The sequence below is a fragment of the Beta vulgaris genome, chromosome 5, assembly GCF_026745355.1.
Source record: "Beta vulgaris subsp. vulgaris cultivar EL10 chromosome 5, EL10.2, whole genome shotgun sequence".
In the NCBI taxonomy this organism is placed as follows: domain Eukaryota; kingdom Viridiplantae; phylum Streptophyta; class Magnoliopsida; order Caryophyllales; family Amaranthaceae; genus Beta; species Beta vulgaris.
The window spans coordinates 60,151,885-60,172,072 of NC_079206.1; the positions used below are offsets into that span (position 1 = coordinate 60,151,885).

General features: G+C 34.8%; 2 protein-coding genes across 3 annotated transcripts; one reads left to right on the forward strand and one right to left on the reverse strand.

Moving 5' to 3' along the window:
* Nucleotides 1-1,705: 1,705 nt before the first annotated feature.
* On the reverse strand, nt 1,706-4,978 carry LOC130591644 (two-component response regulator ARR6-like). 2 transcript variants are annotated; one of them, XM_057395242.1, is made up of 5 exons: nt 4,426-4,978; nt 4,163-4,239; nt 3,990-4,067; nt 3,593-3,666; nt 1,706-2,252 (listed from the first exon to the last, which is right to left on the reverse strand). In XM_057395242.1, the coding sequence occupies exons 1-5, from the start codon at nt 4,550-4,552 to the stop codon at nt 1,964-1,966; spliced, it is 645 nt and encodes a 214-aa protein (XP_057251225.1). In that variant the 5' UTR covers nt 4,553-4,978; the 3' UTR covers nt 1,706-1,963. The 2 variants fall into 2 exon arrangements, with proteins under 2 accessions (XP_057251225.1, XP_057251226.1); XM_057395243.1 differs by having other exon boundaries at nt 3,593-3,663; nt 4,426-4,976.
* A 1,804-nt stretch (nt 4,979-6,782) lies between these two features.
* On the forward strand, nt 6,783-12,759 carry LOC104894187 (uncharacterized). Its single transcript, XM_010680365.4, has 6 exons — nt 6,783-7,696; nt 8,866-8,917; nt 11,263-11,352; nt 11,618-11,682; nt 11,809-11,979; nt 12,066-12,759. Exons 1-6 carry the CDS (start codon nt 6,959-6,961, stop codon nt 12,120-12,122), a joined length of 1,173 nt encoding a protein of 390 aa, XP_010678667.2. The 5' UTR covers nt 6,783-6,958; the 3' UTR covers nt 12,123-12,759.
* Nucleotides 12,760-20,188: the final 7,429 nt, after the last annotated feature.

The window sequence follows — 20,188 nt, forward strand, 5'->3', positions numbered from 1 at the left end:
GAAAAGAAATAGAAAACTTTAGAGTTATTTTGGTTGACATAAATAAAGGAAGTTCTACTTCCCATATTACGGAAAAATTAACTTATGTTTGTAAATTTCCACTTCTCACCCCCAACCAGGAAAGGATTTGCACTTTCGATGAACATATTGGAACTTCTAAGGAAAAAGTTGAACCAAACGAGCATCTATTCTTATCCTTGGATGATGTACCTTCTATTGCATTATATTTCAATGCAATATGTGAAACTTATTTCACCTGGATTTTCTTAACAAAGCATTTAGGGGGCGTTTGGTTAGAGGGTCTTAGGAAAGGGTAAGGGAATCAAGTGAGTTGATTCTCTTACTTGTTGTTTGTTTTGTCAATTCAATGATTCCCTTTACCCTTCCCTTACCCCCAAACTCCTCTACATCCTTTCCCCACCCTACCCCAAGGTTTCACTTACCCTTACCTTGAAACAACATTGACCACTTTGTTCACCACCAACACCACCCCAGCCTAACCGCCAACATCACCCCAACCTAACCGCCAACCACCGTCACTCCCTTCACCAAGACCACCAGCACCGACCCAACCCACCCGCCAACACCCCAACCCCAACCACCGTCACCCCTCCACCATGACTGCAAGCACCACCCCAATCCACCCGCCGGAATCTGTTCACCACCCCCTCGAAACCCATACCATCAACCATGAAAACCCACCCACACCCATCACCACCGAAAAAACCACCCACCGCCACCAAAAAAAACCACCCACGAGACTAGATCTACACGAGAAAGTAAGGAGAGAGAGAGAAAATTGACAACGTTCGCCGGGTCAGGACAACGCTCAACCACCCACGAGACTAAACCTAACCACTTCGTTCGCCGGCGGAAGTTTTTCTCTCTTTCTCTGCCACCAACAGACCACCACATCTGGGCTCAGGACAACGTCAGTGAAGGTAGAGAGGATGGGAGGGCAGCCGCGGAAGAGGGGAGGGGGACGACGGCGGCGAAGCGGAGAAGAGGGCGGTGGCAAAGGTTGTTGATATTAAAAGACGAAGTGTGGTGGGGGTGGTTGAGGGAAAATATGTGGTGGTAAAAATTTGGGGTAGTGGTGGTTTCCCTTAGACATTTTAAACCAAACAACCTACTAAATCTAAGGGTTTGGCTTTCCATTCACCCTTTTTCCCTTTCTTAAACCCTTTCCCTTTCCCCTTGGTGAACCAAACGCCCCCTTAATGCTTATGAGTGTTGAGTATCTGATTTGGCGACTTGACTGCAATCACCAGGGAAGAAGATTTAAGATTAATCACCGTTGACATGACTGAGTACATTGTAACGGGATCATACATCGCATGTTGAGTTCACTCATGGTACACCCGGGTGTTACCATGAGCATGGTAACAGGTGCTCATTTGACAACAAATTTGCTCATATGGGCATTTAGTTCATTTACTCATTTGCTCATTTTGCTTATTTTGTAATAAAAGTGTTTGCTCATTTTCTTATATGAGTAGAAATGTTTGTTCATTTGCTCATTTGTTCATTTTGCTCATTTGCTCATTCGCTCATTTGGGAAAATAGTCTTAGGTATACCATGAGCATAGTACACCCAGGTGTACTATAAATATTCTCATCGCGTGTTTTACGCAATCCATTGGTTATGAACTTACCAATATTATAGCATTAATAAGCTTTGAACAATGACAAGCATGGAATCAAGTATCAGAAATTCTTCAAAATCCACAAACTTGCCAATTAGTAAAATCCACTTGAATGTTTTAGGTCCTTTTTCAGTCACAGCAAAAAAAAACTATGTTTCGTGTAGAGAAAAAGAAAACATACATCATTTTTTTTTTCCAAAGTTAGCCTTAGAACTTTCTCCCTCAGATTTCTCTCTATTCTCTTCATTTACAGTTCATCATATTCACAAGAAAATCTGTCATTTGGACACAGGAGAACCAAAGATCAGAATGAGTGGTCAGCGCAGTGACAACTCCGAAGGATAAGGTAAGCGTCTCTTATGAAACTTGAGATGCCTCGAAATGCAGACACACTTTCCTGTGGAACACGGAAAGCCTAATGGAGAAGATGATGATGGAAGTGATTTTGGTGATGAGACATCTTTCTCTAGTAGAATTTGTTTACAACTAGCATTCCCCATAGTTTCACTTGAGCCACCTGATCTCTTCATGAACTGTTTTATGCGGTTCACATCTGACAGTTTCACAGGCTTTACTATATACTCCTTTGCTCCTTCCTCCAAGCATCTGATTGATTTACAGCATAGTGAACTTGTTAGAGGTTTTGCTTAAGTTACTAACAACACAGATTTGAGCTTTCAGTGTTAAGTCGGAAATGGATGTTTATGACAGCTTGCTTTGAGATTGTTATAGACCTTAAACTAGAATATCACATCAAAACGAGTACAGCTGATAAGCTAGCACAGAAATGGGGTGAATGTTAATATTGTCCATACCCGAGTTTAGCTACAGTCTACTCATTAAGGATAGATAAGACTTCTCGTCGCTTACTAGTTTCCTAACTACTAGACTCTTTAGTCTTTCCATTAAAATTGTAGCTAGCAAAGACACATCAAGACGAACAAAAACAATTTTCCATACAGCAGTTATAACACCATCATAGGAGGAGCATTGACAAAGTAACTTTGTTATCCATATAAACATAAATCGGAAGAGGACTTGTACATTTTAAGCATAAACCGCGGTAGATTCCAATTAGTGCAAACCATGATACAATTTTGCAGTAAGTTCTTTTTCTCAGCACTTCTAAACATTTATTGTACAAGCAAGAAATCTTCAGCCCTTGTAGCCTTGCAGATATATTGATTTTGTTCTGCTTAAACAATATACAGCCATAGATTTTGTTGTATCTAATGATTATCAGTCATTGACTAGGATGGACATGTTTTTTTTAGAATATCCTTTATGCTCATTGAATATCCCACTCTAAATGAGTACTTTATACTTTATTTAGTGGACTTTGATTTTAAGAGTCATCAGATCTTAACATACTCATTAAATATATCAGTCTCAAGATCTCATTATATGATCAAACCCAAATAAAATAAGAAACATCATCTAAAATATATCAAATCAGGTTTGTTCAAGATATAAAAATGCTACAACATCAGATAAACAAATGAAAGGTGGGTGTTAAGGCCATTAACTAGTCATTAACAATATAGACCAAATCAACATTGCTTTCTCTATACAGTGTTTACATCACTATCAAGAAGATTATGAAATCTTAAAGACGCGATTTTTGATAGTTGACAAGGATTAATTAATATCATTAAGGTTATAACAAACGTTCGTGCATTCAAGCATGTCTTAAGTCAGACAAGACACAACTTCTTGTTTCTCTTGTCTGATGAACAGAAACAGAACAGATATACTTAATCACCCTCTCGAATCAATCGTTCGCTAATTGAGCAAAGATTAGGACTTCAGTGATTGCCAGGACAATGGTTTACAAAACTCACTACTATCTTCAAATTAATGATTTGATTCACAACTTTAGAGAAACAAACAATACTAGAGCAATGTTCTAAATTACTCAACACTGAATACTTTAAGCACAATCATACCTATCAATTCGAGTAAGTATGTTCTCAGAAGACATTATGACAACAGGTACCTCCTTAAATGTTGATGAATCCTGCTACAAAAACATAATAGAATCTCATCAAAAATTGGAAAGAAAAGTATTTTTCTCAAATTCTGTTCCTTTTTTTTTGTACAAAAGCCTGTGCCTGTATGGCTAGATTGAGATTAGTTTTTGCTGACAGCAAAGAAACCATTTATTCTATGCCTCTTGTTGCTGTGATTCTTTTGTTATAAACAGTATTTTAGTTCCAAAAACAATAGTTACTTTCTAGCAGAAACATTATTCAACACATAATAAAGGGAACAAACCATTAAATATATAATCTCAGACATAAAAATAGGAAGAAAAAAAAATTGAGGTAAAGAGAAATTGATTACCTTAATTTTTTTCAGCAGATCAAAACCAGTCATTTCAGGCATGGAATAGTCTGTAATAATCAAATGCACCTTCATCTCCTATTACATCAGAACATAAACTCATCAAAAAATTATTTACTTCATTAAGATAGAGAATGAAATTCTATTTATATGAAAAAAATATATAAACATACCATACACCCAGGAGAGCTCTTCTCTTCATCTAATCCCAGCAACTGTAATGCCCTTTTCCCACTTTCCACAACTGTTACTGCATGAAAAAAAAAACCCATTTTTAAAATTTTAGCAAAATGTAAATAAATCACAAAAAAAAAACCATTTTACCCAGGAAAAACATGATAAAAACCCTTGACTTATTTTTTTCCTCTTCCTTCACCATTCTCTAGCAACCAAAAAAAAAAATTAAAGATCAGAAATGTCTTGTTTGGTTACCTACCTTTGCAAGAAGAAATCTTTAGGAGTCTTTCAATGACCTTCCTATCCACAAAGCTATCATCAACAGCTAGAACATGAAATTCTTGCTTCTCCAAACATGGCATATCTGAAACTTGAATTTTCTCCATTGTACTTTTTGTTTTTGGCAAAATGGGTTATTAGAGTAACATGCAAATTGTAATACCCTTTAAAAAGACAAGATCTTTGGCATTAAATGTTGGGGATTTTTGCGAAGAAATGAGGTGGGTTTTATTTGAACTTTTTGGTGGGATTTCTGTTGTTTCTTTCTTCTTCTTTTTTCCACAGGAAAGAGAGAGTCAGAGGAGTAGAAAAAAGGTATGGAATTTTTCTGAATTTATATTTCTGTAGTGTTATGTGGGTTTTCTTTTGGGTAGCAAAAAGTGACAAAAGCTGAGATTCGGGCAATCGGATATTGTGTGATTTTCCCCAAATGCGGTCGTCCCACTTGTTTTCAGTTTTCACTGTCTATTCTTTGTCCAAAAAGGCAAAATTTCATTAAACAATTTTTCAGACAGGTCCACCTGATCAGCTGTTAGTTAGAATTAGTACTAAATATAACTAATTAGAGGTGGAATGGTATAAGTTCACTAATTTAAGACTAATTAAGAGAGGTTAGATGAAATTCATTGAATCTTTTTGGCATGTTTAGAGAAATGCTCCAATATTATTGGATATGGATATAAAGTATAAAAACTGAAACTTACCTGAGGAAGTAGTCATTATCTTATTAAAATACATTATATGTCACAATGTTTATGTTTCGTTTAGGTATATATGGATAATGACTTGAATTAGGATGAAATTGACTTTTTACGTCGACATTTATGTATATTCACTCATCCTTACTCTTATATTGACATTTATATTAATTCATAGTAAGAGGTTGACATTTCTTTTGGCATTAGATTTTCGGTATGTTCTATTTACCTAAAAGAATTTTTCGAGTTGACTAGATTCGATTAGTTATATTATATAGGGATATTATCTCAGATAACCTTGACATGTAGTTATTTTATTTTTCTCAAATAACCCCCACATTCTCACCCCTATCGCAGATAACCCTAAATTTGTAATTTGTAATTTGTCATTGAACATGATGAAATTACACTTGGTTTGGCTTTGGATGGGTTTGGCGCCACTTAAGAAGGTGGTTGATGGCTATTCAAAATGATGTTCATTAGTTTTAGTGCACAATTCAAAGGTTTTATTGCTGGTAGCAAACCATTAATAGGGCGTCAAACCACCTTCTCCACATTTAATATCATCAATCACCTTCTTAAATAGCGCCAAACACATCTAAAGTCAAACCAAATTAACAACGTTTGTAATTTCATAATGTTTAATGACAAATTACAAATCTAGGGTTATTTGCGATATGGGTGACAATGTGGGGGTTATTTGGGGAAAATGGAGTGTCATGGTTATCTGAGATAATATCCCTATTACATAATATATAAACTTTGATGTCAAGTTTAAAATAATCAATCAAAATAAGTTTAAATAAGGTAGAGTAACCAGTTTACATATAATATATAAGTTTTTGTTTGATATCATCAACTTTTATAAATATAATCATCTCTTATATAAATCATTTTTGTATGATATAGTCAATTTTCTGATATAGTAGTTTTCGTATGATATAGTTGTTTTTTTCCCCTAATATAGTCAGTTTTGTGTGATAATATAAAGTCAACTTGAGAGTATAATAACTTGTTGTGAACTATGTCTACCCAAGATGGTGTGTGTAGTTTTTGCGCTACATCAAAGTTAGCCAGATAGTATATATTGTGTCCTGTTGAAGGTTGGCTAAAAATCAACTTCGATGCAGGGATGAAGGAAGGTTGGGGAGCTTGTTTGGGCGTGGTCTAGAAGCACAAGTGTGGGGAAGTTGTGATGTTGTGTGGCTCGTGGATGATCTATGGGACATTTGAAGTCCGTAGTGCTAAGGCTATGGTTGTGCGTTGGAGCTTGATGTTGGCTATGACAAGAGGCTTTCATAATCTGGTCGTAAAATGTGACAATTTGGATGTCGTTAGTGCTCTCATATAGGATGAGACTGCCACGAGCACCTTTTTATTTCATGTTAGAGGATATTTTTAATTTCCATGTTGTTTTTTATAATGTTTTTTGGTCTTTGTTAAACGTAGCGGTAATAAGATTGTATATGATGTAGCACATCTTCTTTCTATAGTCCTATGGAGATGGGGTAACATAGTTGGGAAAGTGACTTGCCATTACCCGTTATTTCTGAAATTGGTGTTGATTTAATGAAATAGTTTCCCTTGGGCTTTGATGGGTGTCTTCCAAAAAAAAAAAAAGTTTGTGAAATAGTGGGACTCTTTTGCCAAAGATTCAGAAAGGAGAAAGACACTAGTAAACTACTCCAAAGCCCAAACAATAAGATGCTTAACTACAACAAAGGCCCGACCAATAAACAAAAATGGAAGCTTTGAGAAATAAACATCATTTTTTCTCTCCTCTCTCACAAATTTGAAGCTGTGAGAAACTCAACAATGGAGGAAGACAAAGCAGCGGCATACTACGACGAGTTAACTCGGAAAGGAAGTGGCGCTGCCCGATTTAAGCAAGGACTCGGTTTCTCCTCCGCCGAAACTTCCGACGAACCTCCATTAAAGGGTTCAGCTTTACCTTCATCTTCATCATTTCTCAGTAATTTCGTCAAAGCGTCGGGACCCACCAAGGAAATATTGGAGGATAAGAAAACCCAGATTGAGAATATTCAAAATAAGCTCAAAAAAAGGGGACCCACATCCTCCATTGATGCCCCTTCTGAAGAAACTAGGGTTAGGGTTAGGGATAGAAGGAGAAGTAGGAGCAGAGAGAGAGATAGAGATAGAGGAAAGGAAAAAGATAGAAGGAAAGATAAGGATTTGAGGAGAGAGAGGAGTAGGAGTAGGAGTAGGGAGGGCAGGAGGAGGAAGAGTGGTAGAGGGTCTGATGAGGACGGAGAGAGATTAAGAAGGCGGTATCGGTCATCGAGTAGAGAAGGAAGGAAGGAGAGAGGTGGGGAGAGGAGGAGGAGGAGGAGTAGGTCTAGGAGTTATTCTGATGGGGAGAGAAGGAGAGGGAGAAATAAGGGAAGAAGTAGGAGTAGGAGTGTTTCGCCAAGGGATCGAAGGCGGTCGGAACAAGGAAGAGAAGGTGGTGGTGGGAAAGAAAGGAGAGTGGTGAAGAAGGAGGGTAATGGTGCAGCTGATTATGCTAAGTTGATTGATGGGTATGATAAGATGGTAAGTACTTTTTACTTATAGAGCAAGTATTTGAATTGATTGAATCATTCTATGTGTATAATTTTTTGTTATACATTTAGTTAGTCTTTTTGGGAGTATGTGTAATGATTTTAGTTTTTTCTTGCTGATGTGTAGAGATGCTTGTTTGTTTTTGCTGATCTTAGAATTTAATAATTTGTCTATCACAACATTGTTCATATTGCTTGGATCATAAGGAACTTATGCTCTTGGGATGTGTTACTCTTGTTTATCTATACTTCAAGGAATACTTGATACAGGCATTGAAGAAAGATTCTTCAATAATTTTGCATAATGTGAGGGCTGTTGGTTCAGTTATCCAGGTCTTCATTATGCAGTTGTATGTTTGGGTGGCTTTTGCTCAAAATAAATTCCAACATTAACATCTACATCCTTACCTTTGAAGCCTTGCAAGTTGAAATCGTCTAAAGTCTTGAGCTTTTATCTAATGTGATCCATGGTAGTTGGTTTATTGTTCAACTGTTGGCAAAGTTTAGGATATAAGATTCTATCACTTGTGATTCTGATGTAAATATGCATTCTGTAACTAGTAGATAAGATGCATTACTTTTTCCGAATATTCCACCCTATTTTTCCATCTCATTTAGGTTGCAACATTATCATCAGACATTCTCATTTAGGGTTGCAACTTGCAACATCACCACCGGACATGTTCATTTGAGTTGCAACATGTTGGCGTGTATTCTGGTTAGGAAGATGTTTGTTTATGAAGGAAGAAGATCGGCAATGATTAGTTATTTGCTTGTAAATGTTCATCTTGCTCCACTCTCTTCAGCCATGGGGTTCTGATCCTCCCTTTTGCTGTTACATTTCGACATCTTCCTTGTGATTCTTAAATGGCTTTTTCTGGAATGAGGTCAAATGATGTGTTTAGATGATGGTATGATTACACTAAAGCAATCCATTTGGCTTCTGTGGGATGAGATCCCTTTAAACAACTACAATGAACAAGCCTAGTCTTGTATTCATGAGCTTTGTCAAGGAATGAGGGTCTTACATTGCCTTTTCTGTTTTCTTCTATCTTGGTCTGCTGCTGCTTTGCAGCATTTGCAGACATCTATAGGAAGCCTGTTTTCATGTTATTGACAAGTGTGAATGATACTTTTTAATTCTTTACTTGATCTTAATAGACACCTGCAGAAAGAGTCAAAGCTAAGATGAAACTTCAGCTTTCACAAACAGGTACTACCTGACTTCTGTTTGTTGTCTTGATCTTGGTCTGGAGTAGTTTGTTTGCTTGCTTTTAGCTAGGTAGGTTTATGTACTAGAGTTGATATGTCTGTTTCTCCACTTCAAAAGAAATTATGAATTGACACTCACTTTAGGACTAGAACGTGAGACTAACAGGTGATGTTGCTCCATAGGTAACACTTTACTGAGCTTTTAATTAGTTCTTCATTTTGTCCGTTGCTCGGCTGCCTATTATTTTTAAGCTACCTCATTGCATAAGGGACTCCACTTCATTTGTTGTCAAGGAACGGTACTTATGCTATTTGTTGTCAAGGTAGCACTTTATTTTTCACATCTGCTCCATATAATTTACCAAATTATTCCCAGATTATTTGAAGCAATATTGTGACAACCACAGCCCATTCTGTTAACCTAGCAAACCATTATCGCTTCATCGGAAGTAGTAAAATCAACTTCTTGCTCTTTCCTTTTCTCGGTGCTACCTTTCTCTTTCTAGAGTTTGACCTGTTGAAAACTCCTTTAAATGTGTATCCAGTCTGATTTAAGTTGACTTCTACACAAAGGGAATGTACATGATACATGGTACTTAAAGTAATGGTGAACGAGAAAGTTGTTATGTTAGTGGATTATGACTTGTGAGACATATTTTCTGTGTCTTAGCATCAAAGTATTGAGTAATGAATCCTCCTCCTGAAAAAATCCTCACCCAGTATGAATTCTCTTTTCACAAATTCTTGGTACTTGTAAGTTTAATTATATGATGGGTTGTAAGTCTTGTAATGATGAAGACTAAGGATAAAGAAATCCTCAAATTTCATGTATGTACATTAAATAGATAATTATTCTGGGGTACTGCATGAATGCATGGTGAAGCTGCCCTCATCAAATCAAAAACCATTTTTTTTTAATCAATAGATTTATTTTGGCATCCCATTAAGCTCTTTCACACCTTTCTGTTTTGGTCAAGGGGATTGGATGTGGATCAAGTCCTGAAATTGGGGTTGTTTTTGTGCCATATGTGCCTAGACTTTCTCCTTTGCTCTTTTCTTTTGATTTAATGTATCCCTTGAAGGTCATTGTTTCTAATATTCTGTTGATTCCTTTGCTCTCGCCTATTATTTTGAGTATCGGAGAGATAATAGTTGGAGTTCTTATATGGTTGACATAAAAAATCACGGGGAGTGGAAATTCACGGGAAGTAGAAAACTCCAGAGTTGTTTGGTTGAGATAAACATAGGAAATTTCACTTCGTAGGAAGATCTACTTCCTATAAAATGGAAGAAGATATAATCCCGTGGGAATTTCTACTTCCCACACCCAACCAAACAACTTTTTGCACTCCTTGTGAAAAGTAATTTCCTTGACATGGGAACTTCCTAGGAAGTTATACTTGCACAATCAACCAAAGACCTCCGGTTCTTATCCCTATACGATGTAACGTTCTGTTGAGTTTATATTGTATTGCAATATGTGGAACTTATTCCATGTGAATTTTCTTAGCATAGCATTGGTACTCATCTTTGATCTTGCCAAATTTGGTTGTATGAATTTGGATATCATTTCATTACTTGGTTGAATTTTTCTAGACCCGCATAGGCGCATATCCTTTGTCTAAAATGAGGTCAGCTTCTCCATTTTATTCTAGCATATGTCCAATCAGCTTGAAGCTTCTAGTTTGCGGGTTCTGGGCCATAAACTTGCCAATTATATGGATCTCTGCCAGCCACATATATTGAGGCTTGATTACCAAGAGCTTTACCTGTATTGCAAACTTGGCCATGTTTTCCAGATTAAAGCAGGACTGGCAATTTTAGCTGGTAGGTCCAGCCATGCTGCTTTTGCCTCCAATTGAAGCCGGGGTGAGCTCAGGCCCTATAGGCCATCTCTCTGAAATGATGATTGCATGGGCTCCAGGACCCTGTTGAAGGCTATGGGCTATGGCTAACAACTTGGTGAACCCATGTTTATGATTTGAGGACAGCGTTTATTTTCAAATAGGTGGAGTTTATGAATCTGAAATGCAAGACGACCAAGCATGGTGTTGATTATTGAACCCATGCTGTTGTGCTATGCTAGACTAGGTTCATGCAGGGTTTGAGCATTGATCTTGTGTATCTCAGCCTGTGAAGCTCTGGGAAGGGAATAGGACGAAGACAGTCGCAAGAAAAAAAAAATAGTAATATAGTCAGATTATTATGGTCATAAACATCGTTGATGTGGCATAAATTAATTTAGTTATAGCTTGGGGTTCTGAACTATATGCTCATATTGTTTGGGCTTTTCATTTGCTAGTTGCTTAATCAAAAGAAGCTAATGTTTGCTTCTCTTTACTGCAGCTGAAAAAGATACTAAGATGGGCACTGGCTCACAGTGGGAGCGGTTTGACTTCAATAAAGATGCTCCTCTGGATGATAAGGAAGTAGAAGGTAAAACTAATACCCTTTGTAGACTTCAGAGTTTAGGGACTCAGGGTAGACATCAACATGTTGGTTCTGCATCAGTAGGGCAGGTGCCAAGGATTATTATTGATACTAAAAGTTCTGTCTTGCATACCGTGTGCTGAACAATTGTGTGTTTTCTCTGGATCAATTGAACATGCAAATCATATATAATGTGAAATTGTAATTTGTAAATCATTTGTTTCCTGTCTTTTGATGTGATGTATTGTTTCTTCTCTTTCTTTGGTTGTAGCTGCTGATGATGACGCAGCACTGCTCAAACATATTGGCAAAACCTTTCGGTTTACTTCTCTTGAGGTACTCTTGAATCTTGATTCTGTTTATGTTGCTGGTTTTCTATGCTACAGTCTAGTTTCTTCTTTTTCAAAAAAATAGTTTAGTCTCTTCTCTTCCTAATTGGAGCAACATTTTGTCAATTTGAAGACAAAGAGAGAGGATGAAGTTAAGAATGCTCATGATGAAGCCATGTTTGGAGTGCCAGCACCTCAACCTGATCCGTCCTCTGCATCGGAAAGTGAAGAAGAGAGAGGAAATGAGAATGAAAACAAAGAGACTAATGATGATGACCGCGCCAGCAGTTTCATGAATGAAAAGGTAAGGTTCCGAAGTTAAATGCTTTCCCGTAATTTTGTTCACACAACTGTGATATCAGGAGAAAGTCATGAATTGTAATGATGTAGATTCTTCTGAAGCAACAAGGCTCTTGGCGAGATCGTGCTCGTAGAAATGCTGGCTGATTTCTGGCTAACACGGTCGAACACAGTTACAACAAATCCTTTGGTAAAGTTCCTCTGAGGAACTTCTTGTGGAACCAATACACAAGTTGGTTCAGCAAATTTTGTTGCAATCGCTATGAGAGTTCTGTAATATGTACCATAACAATCTGAATGGCTAAAAGTCGAACAAGTCGATTCTTCATTGTAAAGTCATTTTGTAATGAAATGGTTAATGTTATAATTTAGGCCTTGTTTGGTTGTATATAGGAAGTCATACTTCCTATGAAGTTGTTTTTCCCATGTATTTGAAATTCGTAGGAAGTGTAAAATTGTGTTTGGTTGATAATGGGAAGTAGAATTTACTATGGGAAGTTCTACTTACCTAGGGGGACCTAGGTAAGTAACTTCCTCCATTTTGGAGGAAGTAGAACTTCCTAGGAAGTGCAAATTCCCATGATTTTGCTAACCAAACAACTTCATATACTTCTACTTCCTAGGAATTTGCACTTCCCATGATTTGTTTTGTCAACCAAACAAGGCCTTATATGCTGATAGTTTAGTACCATTCTATTAATAGCACTTGATCTTTTTGAGGGGTTGGTCAATCTTCTATTATTTCATCAATTATATATAATACTATGTGGTAAATTTACTTAAATTCCTTTCCATATGGTATTTAGAGGAGTTCAATAATTTTCTTCCAAAGAATGGTTGGTTGGTATAAAATAATTTTGTAGATAAAGTAGTTTTTCTTATATCATCTTTCGTTTAATTTGTAATTAGTGGAAACAAGGTTTCCTATGAATAGAAAATAACTCTCCTAAATAAGAAAATAGTCCTAGTAAATGTGAAATATGAAAACCATATTTCTAGAAGAATAAATGCTTCGTTTCCCTCTCTAATCCTTACATTCCTCTTTCTCTTCTTCTGTGCATTCTCAATCCCTTTTGCTTCTTGCATGCAAGATGCAACCAACCAAAAGGTTTGGCGAAAATCTAGTTTGTTTTGGGTTACATTAATAAAGTGGGGCTGCGTTTAGTAACAATATCTCCTCACTTTACTATACACAATCTAGTAAAACACTCGAAATACTTTTCACAACTTCATTCACCATTTCACCATCTACATTTCTATTGAAGTTATTTTTTGGGTTACTAGTAAAGTGGTTTTGCTATCAAAGTTAGGTGGGTAAATTTATGGCATATGAAATCTAATGGAAAATTTTGGGCGTGTTCAGTATCTTTATTAGTTTTCAATTTTTTGTTGTATGAATGTAAAAATCATACTTAGGTTCTATTCGGTAAAAGTAGTTGTTAGCTTAGTTATAAAATGTAGTAGTTAGCCTTTAGCCTTCAGGTAAGAAACTACCTCAGCATACTAACATGGGTCAATCAACCTAAGCACAAAATTCAAGAACTCATCACAATTAAGCCACAAAAATTAAGGACAGTCAATAATCAACCATTAAACATCATTAACCAACAACCTCAACATACTAACATGGATCAATCAACACAGTGAGACACATAATTCAGGGACTCATCACAATTAAGCCACATAAATTAGGGACAGTCAATAATCAACCATTAACATCATTAGCCAACAACCTCAGCATACTAACAAGGGTCAATCACCACAATGAGGCATAGAATTCAGGGACTTGTCACAATTAAGCGACATACATTAGGGATAGTCAATAATAATACACCATTAATATCAACTTCCAACAACGACCTCAACATACTAACATGGGTCAATCAACCTCATCACAGAAATTCAGGGACTTATCACAATTAAGCCATAAATTAAGGATAGTCAATAATCAGTCATTAACATCATTAGACAACAACTCAACATACTAACATGGGTCAATCAACACAATGAGGCACATAATTCAGGGACTCATCACAATTAAGCCACGTAAATTAGAATTGCAAGCAACAACTAAAATGATCAAAAGAGTTAAAGGAGTAAGAAATAATCAAATAATGTTGTGGTCAGATGTGGGACTCAGTTACATATATTGATTCCTGAATGCATGGACATGTCCCTTCGTGAACTTCAACAATTGAGGATCCCATTCATCCTCATCAATTTGCATCCACGACCCAACCCTATACTTCATGGCCTCATTGTGTTTCATAGGAGGGAGTGGAGTGGCGCTCCACTCCATTTCTTCTTCTGGTAATAAAGAAGCTAAAGTCAACTTCCTTTTTCCTCTACCTCTTTTGATCACTGACTGGACTGATGGCAACGCGCACACCACTACCCTTCTCCCACCATCTACAGGTAACCCCTTCCTTTTATCCACATCAACCTCCTTCCTTTTACCCTCATTCTCACCCCCCTTTTTCAGTAACTTGCATATCTCATTTCAAGACCTCAACATATATGGCCTATGAACAGAAGAGCTTCCCTGTTTCTTCTCCTCCACCACATCATGCATCACGAAACCCTCCTCTATATTTTCTAACTTCATCATCCTATCTATAAACTATAATTTTTCTTGTTTCTCCTCCTCAATCCTCACTATCGATATCAATAATCTCCCTTTTACCCTAAAATGATGAGTCATCAGAAAAAGTAAAATCCTCCAAGATCTGACAGTCATTATCCTCACGTTTTTCGCAGCCAATTGGGTGGTAATTTGGGCCTCACATCCCCTAATTGAAACGCCTCCATCTCCCCCAACTGCTCATCTAATGCAGATTCACGCGCCTTCTTTGCGCTATGACCCATATGATGTTCCGCACCCCCACTTTCATAAAAACGACGAGGCTAAGGAGATCTACGCTCGAAGAAGTCAGATATGTCCTCGATTAAAAATGTTTCACCATTGTCATCAGTCTCGAATAACGCATCAATCAAGGGACTCAAATTGGGGATGAAATTATGAGCCATAATTTCAATTTGATGTTAAGGATCAAGATGAGAGAAGGAGATCGATATGGGTTTGGGTTGCAAATTCCAGGGTTTCTGTGTGAGGGTTCAAGAACAAGAAGGAGAGAAGAAGAGAAAGAGGAAATGGAGTTGAAGTTCGAGAAATGTTGGGGGTTGGGTTTGATTTAATTTTGGGGGGTGTTTTTAATTTGGTTTGCTCTATGCGAGAGAGGAAAACCGCATGTATATTGAACAAATATAATTCAATTTTGAAGTAAATAAATAAATAAATAATAGTTCATTTATGTCTTCCACCCAATAAATCGATTTTTTATTCAAGTGTTCGCTTCATTTTTTGCGATAAAGAATTTGGATCCAAAAAATGGTTAATATTTGGTATAGAAATGTATTTTATCTAAGAATTTCGGAAGGAATGTAGCTATTTCCTGTCTTGGTGGCATAAAAAAGTCCTCATATTCAGAAAGAACCGTATTCTGCACCCTCACCCGACAATCTTCGTAAATTAAACTTGTTAAAGTGATGAGAGGAGACAGGCCATTTATGATTCCAGCCTAGAAGACTAGTTAAAGGAAGGATCGAATGTCACTCGTAGTTCAGCTCAAATCTTTTAATTTGGTTGCTGGCTTACCATAGATCCATACCGAGCAGAATTCCTCCAATTTCTCGTTGAGGAGATTGAGTTAAAATATTGGACTCAATCACTCTGCGAGCTAGCTTACTTCCTTTCTAATGGTTCGCGCTCATTTGGTGAGTCTTAGTTTGCTCTTCTTTCAGCATTAGCGCGTTGGGGGTTGAATCTGAAGAGTGGTTGGATTTAATGAATTTTAATGGGATTGTGTTTAGGAATTTAATTAGGTTTCACAAATTAGTTTTTAGTTCTTATTTTTTAAGTATGGGTAGTATTTTCTTTTATCCCCAAAACTTACTAAATAAAAAAAGAAAAAAAAGTGTTGCATTTATTTTGAAACACCCTTAAATAGAAAATATTGCAAATATTATGAAACGGATGAAGTATGTAAAATAAAGCTTTTAACAAAAGATACATGAAAACTACTTCCAAGTTCCAAAAGCTATTTGGCAAATGTTAAAATAATTTTTCAAAAGTTCAAAACTATCTCAAAAGCTACGTCAAACATGCCCTTACGCTAAACATTTCAGTTTTGGAAAAGCACAACAATACATATCGTAAATTATTTTTTTGATTTTCATATTTTTTACTTTATTTTCCATATTTAGGCTATGTTCAGTTCACCTTATTTTTGCTTATTTCAGATCTAATCAGATCAGATCAGAAAAAATAAGTTCAGATCAGATCAGTTCAGATCATGCTTATATTTAAAAATCATTATATCTTTCATTACATATTAGTAAAAATTATAATAATTGAATATTAATAAAGTACTCATTGAGACGAATCAAACAAGACCCCACATGACTATATTTTTTCTTATATATTGAGAAAATCTAAAAGATAAGGTCTTGTAATCAGAAAAAATAAGTTCAGATCAGATCAGATCAGAAAAAATAAGTTCAGATCAGATCAGATAAGTTCAGATCAGAAAATTTCAGGTGAACTAAACATAGCCCTACTCTCATCATATCATCATATATAATATTAAAGCAAGAAAAATTCAGCCTACGTAGCAGCCCCATATTCTTTCTCGCCTCTCATTGCTCCTTTGATTTTTCAACCCCTCTCATTCACTTGCACATGTCATTTATTGAAGTAATATTTTGCAAATCCTCTTTGATTGAGGCAATGGGCGTGTATGGGAACAAATCAATTCCTTCCAAATTCTCATATTTGCTACAATTATATTATTATTATGATTGATTCTTCAACATGGTTTGGTGATTCTTTCCAAATCTCGCGTTCTTCTTCAACACGTCTGATTCTTCAACACAATCATAATATAGTAGCAAAAACATTTATTTTGTATAATAGCTGCCAAAATCTTCATCTTTGCGAAAAATTCATTTTTTTTTCTTAAAGTATTGCAATATATTTGTAAAACATAAAAAAAAAATTTACTTAGATAAATATTTTAGATTTATGACTACAACTTATGACAATATCTAATTGAATTTTATGTTACTCTATATTTGCATTTTACCTTTTCAAATTAATAATCTTGAAGGTATTTTGATTCGTTATAAAATAAATTATTACATTCAATGTGAAAGCTTTTGTTTGGTATCGAAATAATCTATCTCTATTATATAAGGGAAGGGGGAGCTATGGTGTCCCTCCAGGAAATTATTTTACTGCCCTCATGAATAAATTAACTACTTTGCCAAAAAAGAGAAATCAAACTCAAATATACCATAAAAAAGTTAAAAAAATATTGAACACAATTATATCTCTATTATATAAAGGAAGGGGGAGCTATGGTGTTCCCAAGGACATTATTTTACTACCCTCATGAATAAAGTAACTACTTTGCCTAAAAAAGAAAAAAAAATCAAACTCAAATATAACATTAAAAAATTAACAAAAATGTTGAAAACTATATAAAACTAACCACCATAAATGATTACAATTGTCTACAAGTATTAATGCATTCATACTAACAAATCAAATTTTGATTCCTATACAAAAAAAAACGACTTTCTGTCTCGAAAAAATACCAAGCAAGCATCGCGTGCGAAAAATACAAGTGATACTATTATTAAAAGAGCAGTTAAAAGTAAATATATATAGAAATATATTGCTTATTTTATTAGATGAGTGCCATTTTTTTTTATCTTTTATCCAAAGTAAGTAGCGTATTTCCTCTTCCATTTTACTAGATTACATTTTAAAATATACGAATGATTTATGTCATTTTAAAGTCTTTAATATTTTATTTACCATTTATAAATCTACATAACATGATTTAAAGAAAAGTATCATAAAATATACATTTCATTATCTTATTTTTATCAATTTTTGATGCAATCATGAAATATTATATGTATTAGGTAACGATGAAATATAAACAGTCTTATTAAACAAAAAATATTTCTTGCATTATCCACGGGTCCAAAAACTACATTTATGATGGTTGGTCCATAACTAAGGTGGAAAATGTATTTTCACTTTAATTTTATATATTAAATTATATTAGTACATAGGATAAAATTTTGTCGCTCTTTTTTATGTCTTAAATATTTTATTTAATATTTATAAGTATTTACAACATGATATTCAAGATTGTATTATCACATGTTAAATTTATGAAACAAAAATTTTCATAATATAACTTACAATTCAGATAGTTTACCAGTTAGCTAATATACAAATACATGCAAAAGTCCCATTCTAATAATTCTAAAGATGATTTGCACCCATTACAGGAAGAAAAAAATGAGAAAAGCCACGAATTTAGTATTTTATTTTATCCATTAAAAAAATCAACTTGAAAACTTAAATTTTCGTAAAACCTCACTTTTTTCAAAAAGAAAAAATAACTGCCTTTTTCATTGCTTTTTTTCTTCATAAAAAAAGGCATAAGTTCCAGATAAAGGAAAAGCTTGCAAGTTGCAATGAACACAACTAATTAAGAACTAAACGATGTATAATTATGGATGCGTAAATCCTAAATAATTTCAAATAACAAAGCTAATTAAAATTTGAATATTACAGGTAAATAATTTATGAATATGTATTAGCATATTTATTTAAACAATATAGAAGAAGCAATGAACAAATTCTAAAACAATATAGTAAAACAGTATAATGAAATTTATGATTGAAGAGATAATGATAACTTGGGCGACGACACAAGATAGAGGGCAACATGAATAAAAAAGTAAATCCTTGAAAACAGAAATTAATAATTGATAACGGCAAGAAATCGTCTCAACTTGAACTCAATTCTTTATGTCCCTCTTCTCTAAAATCACCTTCAGTTCCATAGAATTCATCAACTCGGATATCAAATAAATTAAAGAAAATTAAAACGACATGCAAAGTTGGGGGATTGCACTTCAAAGTTTAACAAAATCTAATAAAAGATAGAGAACGTGTTTGCTTTGCCTGAACTGTCCAAAATTGATGTCTTCCTATTTAGATTTAAGGAAAAAGGATTGGGATCAAGAATTTTGTTGGATGCTTTTTTTAATGGATAAGGAAATTCAGTAGAATAGAGGATGGTGATAGCCAAACATAGCGTTTGAAGAGAATATGGTCAATATTACTATTTGTGTGTTTGGATATGGTATATGATTTAGGAAATAACAAGTGGGCCAGTTTAACGAGAAAATACGTCTAGGAGTAAGACAAATTATCTATAAGAAAAACTTTACTAAAAGTTAAAAAAGATTAGCAAAATTATTTGTTAAGTTAACTGCACCATAGAGATTAAAATTATTAATGAATATGTCATTTATTATAAAATAAATGAAACATGGGCCCGGGGGCGAGGATTAAGAGAGGATAGAGATAGAGAGAAATAAAAGAGAACTCATGTGATGAAGATAGAGATAAAGATTGAGATAGAGAGAAGTGCTTCCCTCCAGGTTTTATTAGTTTACCACTATTTTCGGCATAGAGTTTTAAAAGAAATAGATATGTGGGTCATAGAAGGAAAGATAAATTATTAATTTATTGGCATATCGTATTGTGTTGTGGGCCAACAAAAGTTGAGTGCGAAAGTAAAGATAATAATAAACAAGTAGTGAGACCATTCCAAAAAACAGAAAAAAAAACTGTATAAGCTAATAAGGGACAACTCAAAAAGGAAAGTGGGCAAACTAATAAAACCAGAGGGAGTAATTTTCAATTAAAGTAACGTGTCATTTATTATGAAACATCCTAAAACAGCAAGTGTTTTGTGTATTTTAGAATGAAAAGAATATATTTATTAATTAAATTACGGCTGAAGTTCTTAAAAATTTCTAAACATAATTATAAAAATATTTTTTATTCCTCAGATAAGTTTTATGGGAGTGTAAATATTTGGGTATTCGTGCACATATAGTTGAGCTAACATTCGTAATCGTAAGGAGTAATTCGTTGCAAACTTTAGATGGGTAACACGTACTTTTAAATTCTTTACCCAATATGATGATTTTATTATGTAACATAGTTAATATAGTTAATTGTTTAATTGTTTAGTTTACAATTTACTATTTTATTAATTGTTTGTGAATTTGTACATCATATTAATATATCACATTTGAATGCAACTACTTTTAAAAAATAG

Bases quoted from the DNA above. Each gene is read 5' to 3' on its own strand.
- LOC104894187 (XM_010680365.4), top strand. From the start codon at position 6,959: ATGGAGGAAGACAAAGCAGCGGCATACTACGACGAGTTAACTCGGAAA. The intron at 7,697-8,865 runs GTAAGTACTTTT...TGATCTTAATAG, and splicing joins TTGATGGGTATGATAAGATG to ACACCTGCAGAAAGAGTCAA. The intron at 11,980-12,065 runs GTAAGGTTCCGA...GTAATGATGTAG, and splicing joins GCAGTTTCATGAATGAAAAG to ATTCTTCTGAAGCAACAAGG.
- LOC130591644 (XM_057395242.1), bottom strand. From the start codon at position 4,552: ATGGAGAAAATTCAAGTTTCAGATATGCCATGTTTGGAGAAGCAAGAA. The intron at 4,240-4,425 runs GTAGGTAACCAA...TTTTTCATGCAG, and splicing joins AAAGATTTCTTCTTGCAAAG to TAACAGTTGTGGAAAGTGGG. The intron at 2,253-3,592 runs GTATGATTGTGC...TAAATCAATCAG, and splicing joins ATACTTACTCGAATTGATAG to ATGCTTGGAGGAAGGAGCAA.